The 10,419-nt window shown below is 43.7% G+C and overlaps 1 protein-coding gene across 1 annotated transcript; it reads left to right on the top strand.

Moving 5' to 3' along the window:
- The first annotated feature begins 275 nt into the window (after window positions 1–275).
- On the top strand, window positions 276–9,335 carry SAP30L (SAP30 like). The gene is made up of 4 exons (XM_007946419.2): window positions 276–473; window positions 4,899–5,021; window positions 7,463–7,561; window positions 9,207–9,335. The coding sequence occupies exons 1-4, from the start codon at window positions 276–278 to the stop codon at window positions 9,333–9,335; spliced, it is 549 nt and encodes a 182-aa protein (XP_007944610.1).
- Window positions 9,336–10,419: the final 1,084 nt, after the last annotated feature.

Below are 10,419 nucleotides of genomic sequence, written 5' to 3'. Positions count from 1 at the left end.
CAGGAGACGCCTCCGGGTGACCCCCGGCGGGGCCCTGCGAGCCGCGGGAGGCAGCCCCGGGGCCTCGAACGGGGAGACAGGGGGTTTCCGGAGAAGCGGGGCAGGGGACTGAAGGAGCCGGGCCTCCCGGGCGCGGGGCTGGGCAGTGCCTCGTCTGGAGATCGACTCCGGGACCCTCGGGTGCGGGGGCCTTAGCTACCTGCCCCGCGGGGAGCGCGGCCGCGGAGTGGCCTACCGGGGACCCTCCCCCAGCGGGGCCGGCCGGTGGCGGGGAGATGAACGGCTTCAGCACCGAAGAGGACAGCCGCGAAGGGCCCCCCGCTGCCCCCGCCGCCGCCCCGGGCTACGGCCAGAGCTGCTGCCTCATCGAGGACGGCGAGCGCTGCGTCCGGCCCGCAGGCAACGCCTCCTTCAGCAAGAGGGTCCAGAAGAGCATCTCGCAGAAGAAACTCAAGCTGGACATCGACAAGAGCGTGAGTCCGCCCCTCCCCGACAAGATCCCCGCGCCTGGCGGCCGCGGCCACTGCCCCGGCTGCAGTCCCGGCTCCCGGCCACCGCGCTCCCGGCCTCGCCGCCCTTTATCTGCAAAGCCGAGGAGTTGCACTCGGAATTTCAAAGGCCGCTTCAGCGCTGACATGCCATGATTGTAATTGTGCCCAAATCCGGGGGCGGGGGGGTTCCGAGCACTCTTCCTGCCTGGGAAGGTTTGACACCAGTTTTTATCTTGTTTTATTGGTTTAGACACTAGAGCAGCGAGAGGTGGCTTAATCTTGTTGGCCCACAAAGGAGCAGGTTTTGGGGAGGGTGGTGAAGGGACCCGGCTTTTCTCCAACTTCTGCCCCCTCCCTTTCTCAGAACCCTGTTATTTCTTCAGAAAAGAAAAGGTGACAGTGACTACCCTGGCTGCCGCGGCCTCAGTCTGTGCGGTGGGTCACTGAGCTCGCTGCTTCGCAAGCAGCTGTGGGGAAATGGGCTTGTCAAGGATGTGGCAGAAAAGAAGGCCAAGGCCAAGGAGTCGATGTGACTGGAGGGTTTTAAATAAATAAATAAATAAAATCAATTTACTTAGGGGTAGCCGCGCTAGAAATGCTTATTTAAAAAAAAAAAAAAAATTGCCGGGGGTGGGGAAGGGTTGATTTAAATTAGAATTGCTTTGTGCCTAATTATAGGAAACCTAACTTTTTGTGTTTAATCCTACCATTTCTAGTTAACAATTCTAAAGATGTGCCTATTGTCAAGCAATTTAGAACTTTTTAGTTTGACATCTGTTGCTGCAAGCCTTAAGTGACTTCTTCATGATTAGGAATTGGAAATGAGTTAAGGGGTTATTTAGTATTCAGGCTGACTGACTAAGAGCTTACATGGTTAACATCCATTCACTTTTAGAATTAAAATTTCTCCATAGTTGGAGAGAATCAGAGAACCCTCCATTGCTTTTTAAATTGAAAGGAAGACTATTTTTCACTTCTGATTTTATACTTAAGACACTGAGGCTCAGAAATAGGAAGTGCTGTTGCCCAAAGTCACACAGCACCTTATCCAATGTACTTTGGTCGGCTCCTGATTGTTGTCCCTTTGTTCCCAGAAAATGGCCCTCCGTCCAGCCAGGCCCCAGCTGGCCATCCTTTCCCAGTAGATTCCACAACCCTATAAAACTGTGTAGAACTGCTTCGTAGGATTTCCAAGGCTGTAAATCTTTAAGGAAGCAGACTGCTACATCTTCCTCCCCACAGTGGCTGTTGGGTTTGAACCACTGACCTTTCAGTTAGTAACCGATCACTTAACCACTGCACTACCAGGCTCTCATACACAACAACTTAGCGGCTAATGAATTTCTTAAACTTACCTAATTTACTTCTCATGCAAAGTCTTAATGAAGTCTCTTCCCTGCTCCTTCCAGGCTTTCCCACACCCAGTTTTGTTTCTTTGTTGTTAAAATTTAACTGTTATAATAAGCTTGCAGCTCCTGAATAGAAAGGTACTATTTTTAAATGGCTGGAGGTGATATATCTTTTTTTAAAAGGTTAATATCTTTTTTTTTTTTAACTGCAAATCTCAGTGGATGGATGAATAAATGAATAGAATTCATCTGAAAACAAGACACCAAGGTGGTCCCTAATTGGCTAACATGTTGAAGTAAAATGCTTAATTGTAAAACAACAATTAATTCATTCACTCGGAATCTGCCTTCTCCTGTGTAGGTTGTTGGGAGCCTTTACTTGAGCAGCTTATAACAATATTTTCCAGTCCTTTTAAAAAAAAAAAAGTTTCCCCCCTTTTAAACCTTTAGATGTCCTTAGGTCTGAACAATTTTGATGCTGCGACTGGTGCTCCATTTACCAAATGACCCCAGTGGAAAGCTTGTGTTGAGCTATATTGGTAATTCCATACACACTGTGTAGTAGAGAGGCAGCTCTAGCGTTGTGAAAGGCATTGTTTCTGAAGGAGTAGGTTTTCGAAGTGGAATTCACTCACAGTTTGTTTCATGGTGGTGGTGTGCAGTCATTATTTCTGAAAGAGATTCTATTTCATTCTCACAGACGTGGGCAGGAATTCAGTTCTAAGTAACTGCTGTGTTACAAGGATTTTTAGCTGTTGCAGAAAGTGAAACAGAAAAGATAATAGAGCCTTTGCTGCCACCCTACCACCACCAAAAGGCCATTGATCTCTGGAGTTCCTCAAAACAAGTGTATTGGTTTGGTTATGGAGAAGTAATGCTTATTTGTATTATAACAGGGTCTAGCAGAGAAACTTTTAAAATAAAGCACAAAGTCTGTGTCAAACAGTTTAACTTATTATATGTTGACATTGGCAATGTTTTTGCTTTATTTGATATTACATACTTTCAGCATTCCTCCGATTGGCATGTTTCTGAGTTTTTTGTTTTCTGGAGAAAAGTTTAAGTTGAGAATAATATAAAGAAAAATGTTGGTGTAGGAAAGGACATATGCCAGGAGTCTGAAGACCTGAGTGACCTTGGCCAGGTCATTGCTCTAGGTGGTTCAGTGTTTCCCTCTAGAAAATGAGATTGGGACAGGGGGAATTTCTCTGTTCTCCTCCAACTACGATTCCATTATTCTGGTGTCCTGACCTAAAATTTCCCAATCAAAGCTTTAGATCACCTGCCTTGCCCTCCTACCAAGTTTATCACTCTCTATTTGAGGAGCAGCTTAATCTTTCAGAGTACACACGTGAGCTAGCTGATGCAGAGGGCCAGCTTCCCCTCAGGGAGGAGCAGTGTACCGTGGGTGTGCTTTCTTCCCTGAAAAAAGCATGTCCAGTATTACCTGCATCAGCTAGGTGGGATTCCTTGAGACAGCAGCATGTGCTGTATCTGAAAACCCTTTGACAGAGTTGAATCTGGCAAAAATATCCCCATTTGTAACCATATCTAAATAATAGCTTTTATTGGCATACGTTGCTTCTAGATGTGGAAGACTGCCAGTGTTGCTACAACAAGCATTTATTGAGCACCCGCTGTCTGTAAGACACCATCATAGTATAAACTTAAACTACCCCTGACTCATTAGTCCAGCCACATGAAAGTGATAATTCATCTGAATAAATAGTTTTCAATATTTTCTCCATGAAAAGCCTTGAGTTAATTGATGCTGATTTCCTACCAGCTTAGTTTTATCTTTTAGAATTTAAAGAATAAATTCAAATTCAGAAGTCTCTCCAGAACATTTGTGCAACATCTGTTTCAATGTCAACAGTCCCACATCATTTACACAGGCATTCTGTTTCTGTAAGGTTTTTTTTGTTGTTTCCTCAGCCAACCCTGAGGTACTAACATTCATAAATAAAAGCATACTCCTCGCATCTTAGCTGCTATTGCTGCCCTCACCTGCTATTATGCCCCCAGCCTATATTAGAAAATCAGCAGTAGTATCCAGCTCCTTTTATGTGGCTCCACTTTGTGAGAATTTGTGCATCACTTTCCATTTCTCTTTGTGGATCAGACATAAAATTATGCACAAATTTTAAATTGATACACAGAAATAAAGTTTTTTAGGGAGTTCTTGTCCTATAGTAAGGAACTCTGGTGGCATAGTGCCTAAGGCATTTTATTGCTAACCAGAAGGTTGGCAGTTCAAATCCAACACCCACTCCATGGAAGGATGACTGGGCAATCTCCTTCCATAAAGATTTACTGACTCAGAAACCCAGTGAGGGTCACTGTCAGTTGGAATCAACTCAATGGTCATGAATTTGGTTTTGCTTTTATCCTATAGTAGTAGCTATTAGCAATTAAGTGTCTCATATACCATTACCACGTCCCTTCTTTTCTGCTCTCCTCCTCCTCAGGGCGATGCATTTCAGCCCACTATAGACTTACAGGTCTTCTGAAAATGTCACGTCACTCCCTACTTCAACAGCCTTGAGGGACTCTGCCTTGTCTGAAGGAAAGTCCAAGCTTCTCTCACACCCCTCCCCACACCTGAATCTCTCATCACTTTCCAACACATTCACCCCCACCCAACTGACACTGTCAACCATGGACCTCTTCACTTATCCTTCCTGTCATCCTCACTTGAGACTCCTAAGTCTTGGCTCTCCTTCCCATCTGGAATGTTCCCTCTCTGCCTGACAAATCCTCCCTTCTCATCAGGGGCCTCCACCCTGACCATCTCAGCCTCAGGTAGCTCTCCTTTTGCTGAAACTGTACCATTCACTGGGGACTTTGGTTTATAATACAGCATCCAGCGTGGTGTTAGCTTTCTCTGTGTTTCTTGTTCAGCAATTCAGTAGTCAGCTTCTTGGAATTATAACCTGCATCTTGTTCTTCCTTCCACTCCTCCAATGCTTTGCAAAGGAGAGGGGCCCCATAGTTTGACAGGTATCTGTTGGTGTTTCCATGGAATCGGCAACTCTGACTTTGGTTTGCTTCCCATCAGGTAAGGCACCTATATATCTGCGATTTCCACAAAAATTTCATCCAAAGTGTGCGAAATAAAAGGAAGAGGAAGACAAGTGATGATGGTGGCGATTCTCCTGAGCATGACACTGATATTCCTGAGGTAAAGGTCAAAATAATCAGCTTGAGAAAGCTGGAAGAATGGATTCTAATCTGATCCTTACCTCTGGCCTGGCCAGATTTTTATGCTAAGAAGTAATTTTTAGTCCCCTTTGTTTTGCTGTGATTTATTTGAAGAATGAATAATATCAATATTGAATCTGAGAGATGAAAGCTTAGAAATCCAACTGGTCTAACTGCCTCATCATTTTACAGACAGGCATTTAGACTTGAGGTCACACATATAGTCTGGAAGCTCTGGTCCAGTGCCCTTCCCAGTGGACCATGCTGCCTTACTTCAAGAAGCCTTTAACAGATGCTTAAGTACAACCACAATGTCAGATTTTTAAAAACTTTGTTTTTGCCTTTAAAGTTGGAGAAAATTTTGTTTTTGCCTTTAAAGTTGGAGACTGTAAGGTTTGGGGAAGTCACTTCTCCTGTGCTTTCTAGTCTGTAAAATGAGGAGGATATAAGTTTTGAGTTCATACCAGTTCTGATTTTCTGTGACTCCTGGTCTAGGCTTGTACTCAAGGATCCATTCCATAGTCAGTTATGCTAGACCAGAGTTCTTAGCTTTAGCACTATTGACACTGGGGCCAGATAATTCTTTGTTGCGAAAGGCTATCCTGTGCATTGTAGGATATTTAGCAATAGTACTAGCTAGTGGGTACTAGGGGAGCTCTGGGAGCTCTGGGAACTCAGTGCCTAAGGCATTTGACTGCTAACCAGAAGGCAGGTGTTTCAAACCCACCAGCCACTCCTCAGAAGGAAGATTGGGCAATCTACTTCCATAGTGATACCGCCTCGGAAACCCAAGGAGGGGTCACTATAAGTCGGATCCAACTCTACAGCAGTGAGTTTGGTTTTATTGTTTAGTGGGTCCTAGATGCCAGTCACACCATCCCTTGAGTCCTGACAATCCAAATATGTCTCCAGACATTAGCAGATGTCCCCTGAGGGGAAAAATCATCCCTTGTTGGGAACTACTGCACTAGATGATGAGACCAAGGTTTTTCAAACCAGAAGCTGCCTTTCCTTCAGGTAACCAGTGTCTGTTGAGCAAGGATCCAGGAAGGAAGATTAGATTTTCTTACTATCTAAATTGTCATCACTTAAGACTCAACGAAAGAAGAACCATTTATGGTGTACATTGAATATTTGATGCATGAATATGTTATAAGGCAACTGCCTGTTACTACTCAGAGTGAAAAGGACTATAGGAATAAAAAGAGTAGGCGGGCCTTTGTCTGCAAATGTGGAGAAAACTTTTGAAAACACATCCCTTTCCTTCTGCCCCTCCCTGTGTCCCCTTTCCTAGCTTTGGATTACAGTATCTTTCTATTGCCTTTAGCATTAATATTATTATTATTATCTGATAAAGAAATGAATGTATTCAATTTTAGAATGCTTTTCACACACAAACAAAATTTTGAGGAATGTTTTGAAAAGAATGAAGGACTTTGGTCCCTCCTATTGATCATTCATTTTGTTTTTAAGTGCTCTCCACCTGCCTGAAGCAAGAACATCTCTTTTAGAGGCAGGTAAAGGCAGCCCAACTTTCTGGGCCTTCAATATTTCATGACTGTGCAGCTTTCCTCTCTTCCTATGTTAGAGCAAATGGGGTCCCCTTCCCTCTGTTATCCAGTCATCTGTGGAGACTCTGACCCTAACTTGCTGATTTGTACTTTCACTACAGTAGCATTTGAGCTTTCTCTGGAGGGTTGTTAAGGATTCAAGTGCCTGAAGGATGAGCCTAGAAAAGAACTGTTTTGAGAATAATAGTTCTTCCAGCTTTCGTTCTCCATGCCCATCTCTCCAGACTGCTGCCAAGTGCTGGCATGTCTTCCTTCAGGACATCTCCCTAGTTTTGCTTTTCCTCTCCATCCTTGAGCCCCCTCTGTACCACCCCACCAAAGCTCAACTTCATCTATTTTCTGGACCATTGCTACAGCATCTCCTTCCAGTCCCCCTTCAGTCTTCCCTACAAACCCCCACCAGATCCATCTTCCTCAAGTATCACCTTCCACACCCCCACTGATGACTCCTCCTGCTTTTCAAGATACACTGCCATCTAATCTCACCTTTTAAACCCATTGGGATTGCCTACATCTCCCTAGCCCCTCTGTTCATCTCCTGCCTTTATGTGGTCACGATCTCCCTCATTCCCTTCTGTTCCTCATGCATTCTAAACCCTGCCTTTCCTTAGCTTAAGCCTTACCTCTTCCACTTGCCTTCTGAACTCTACCCCACCAGAATTCTTGTCCCACTGTTAGCTTTGTCCTCCCAGGGAGATACTAGTCCTCAAAGGACCATTTGTAAGACTTCTTTTGTAGCCCTCCCACCCCTGCCCCACCCCTACCTAATGTAGTGCTAGGCACACTGTGGGTTCTCCCTGAGTCCTGACTGGCTGCATGATGGATAATGTGTTTCTCCTCATCTCTCTAGGTCGATCTGTTCCAGCTGCAGGTAAACACTCTACGACGTTATAAGCGACACTACAAATTGCAGACCAGACCAGGCTTCAATAAAGCTCAGCTAGCAGAAGTAGGTAGACAAAATTGCCCTCTAAAAAGAGAGTCAACACTGTGCTTCTGATAGTGGACCTCGATTCCCCCCTCTTGCTGTGTGTGTCTGTTAGTCCTAATCCACTCCGTAGCCCTGGAGCAACTCCCTTTTCCCTCTGTTGCACAATTTAGAATACCATAGCTATAGACCCAGAAGGATCCATTTCCAGAAAAGAAACCATGGCATGGAAAGAAGAACAGACTTGCTTAAAATCACCCAGCAAGTTGGTGGGAGAATCAAGCCTGAAATCTCAGGATTCTATATCTTGTGTTTTCTTTTGTTTGAACCTTGTTTTATGTAATTTCTCATAGATGTGTCCTTTCTACACAGCAGTTATGTCAGGTTAATCATCTCAGAACTTTTACTGATGTCCTGCAGGACTGCTTTTCTTTGTTTGTTTTCTTTCATATCTTTTGTTCAGATGTTGGTAATGGAAATAGTACTTCCTATAATGAATGAAGTCCAAGAAAGTTCTCTCCTACCCTGAGTCCTTAATATGGTTTGGAGGTGGGGGAAAAAACATTTTCCACTGGCTATTTTTTTTTAATATACTGACAGCCTGCCTTGATACTTCTGCCTTATAGGCATGTTTGTGGACACGCTCTCATCCCTTTTCTCTTTATGTGTTTCTCTGCCTATTATTGTAGAAAAATTGAATAATGGGGAAAAGAAAAATACAATCCTACCACCCAGAGTATAGAAAACCACTCTATTTCAAGTTCTCTCCCTCTTTTATCCATCCTAGCCACCTCAAGCCATTTATTAAAAGATTTCTCTAAAGGCTTATGTTATTGTTGTTGTTATGTGCCGATGAGTCAAACCCGACTCATAGCGACCCCTCCTTGGGTTTCCGAGGCAGTATCACTACGGAAGTAGGATTGCCCAACCTTCCTTCCGAGCTAAAGGCTTATAGCCAGGATTATTTTTGGTTTTTCCAGTGAGGTTTCTCACTGATCCATCATTTTTTCTTAAACTGTTCTCCTCTAACGTCTGCATAAAACATAGAGGAGCGCACAAGCCTTTTCTATTTTAAAATAGCATTGCCCATTTGCCAGTGTTCACCCGTGGTAGAAGGGGGAGAATGAGGTGGGGCAAGTGAAGACCTGTGCTCTTAGGACTTACAAAAAATTTTTCAAGTGAAAGAATATATAATAAATTATAAGTTTGCTTTCAATCTGATATGTCTCACAAGAGATGGTTGTGTACTAATTGGAAGAATTCTTGGGCTCAAATACTTAAATCTTTTCAGTTGGCTGTTCATTTGCACAACTTAAAAAGATCATTTCTGCCAGTTCCAGGGCCTGAGAGGTTATGGTAGCAGCTTGCCAACCAGAACAGTCCCAGTCTCTTCCTCCATGGGGTGAGCATGAAAACATGCCATGCTGGACAGCTGGCTCTCACAGAAATAGAATTGTACCTTGGGAGTGTTGTAAGTTAAATTGCCTGTTTTAGAAGCCTAGAAACAAAACCACCTAAACCCCTGGAAGAGAAGGACAGTCTAAGTTCTTGGCAGTACTTCTTTCTCATTTGCTGGGATTTAACTGCAGTTGGAAGTATAATTAGTGTGATTTCTGGTCATGATTTGTACTTGGTTAATGGGACTCTGTTTTCTCCCCCCATGTAGACTGTCAGCCGACACTTCAGGAACATACCTGTGAATGAAAAAGAGACCCTTGCCTACTTCATCTACATGGTAAAGAGTAATAAAAGTAGACTGGATCAGAAATCAGAGGGTGGCAAACAGCTCGAGTGAGGATGAAGCACATCTTAAAGGCATGAAGTATAATGCTTAATGCACAGGTGATGTCAGCTACGATGAAGTCCATGAAGACTGTTAAATTTTATTGTAAATAAAATTTGATGAATACTGTAAATCGTTTTGATCAGGAGGGTCATGTTCTCATGATTCAGCATGTGTATAGAAAGAATTTCCTTTTAAAGAAAATTGGATCATAAAAAAATTGAAAGAAAAATTGTATTGCAGCATATAACAAAGCAGTAAGTCAATTCTACTGGAAATGTGGGATAAAAAATATTTTGGTTGTCACTTTGTAATACTAGGCTGCCATGTGTGAAACATAGCCCTGGAACAGCAGCAGGGTACATTTGAAGGTGGAGGTGCATGAGCAGACCCAAGTCTGGACTTGTGCTCTGCCCTCTGGGGACATAGATGTTCCCCTTTGTTGCAAGCTTTATAGTTTATCAGCAAATCAGTTTGACACTTGTCTCCCCTCATTGCCCCGTGCCTTGTACACAGTAGGCACCCAGTCAGTATTTGTTGGCTAATTGAGCTGTCATTAACAGTGCCAACCTTATAACAGCTGCTTCTTGCCTCTAGTTACTGAGACCTCTGCCATTTCTGTTGCTTGCCATTTAACTGCTAGAGTATGAGGGGAATTCTGATGCCCAACAGAGAGATTTGAAATCAAGGGATTCCAGGGCAGTTGCATGTATAAAGCTGTATTTGTCAAGGTCCCAGAAACACTGATATAAAGGCTATCACAGGAAGCTCAGTCCTTTGTACACCCCTTTCTGTTTCAGTCTTTGGAGTGAAATCACCTATTATAACTTCAGCCATTCTTCTGGAAAGTAAATGCTTTGACAAAGACATATTTAGTGATTTGGGACTAATGTCTCAGAAGTACTAATTCTCAATTTATAACCCCCAAGAAAGCTGCCAAGGACTGTGTAGAAGAAGTCGAGCTCTGAGGTAGGAAATGTTGCTGGCCTTGACTCCCAGGCTCTGGGGTCAGCAGCAAATCATGGGTTTGAGCAACAAAAGCCTGTGCCATCTGATGCTCATATTTGTATGTAATTTGTCTCCCCCTTAGATAGAA

This window comes from Orycteropus afer, unplaced genomic scaffold (genome assembly GCF_000298275.1).
Source record: "Orycteropus afer afer isolate SDZICR_OR568_19922 unplaced genomic scaffold, OryAfe1.0 scaffold00160, whole genome shotgun sequence".
Lineage (NCBI taxonomy): Eukaryota > Metazoa > Chordata > Mammalia > Tubulidentata > Orycteropodidae > Orycteropus > Orycteropus afer.
This window is presented reverse-complemented; position numbering and strand designations above follow the sequence as displayed.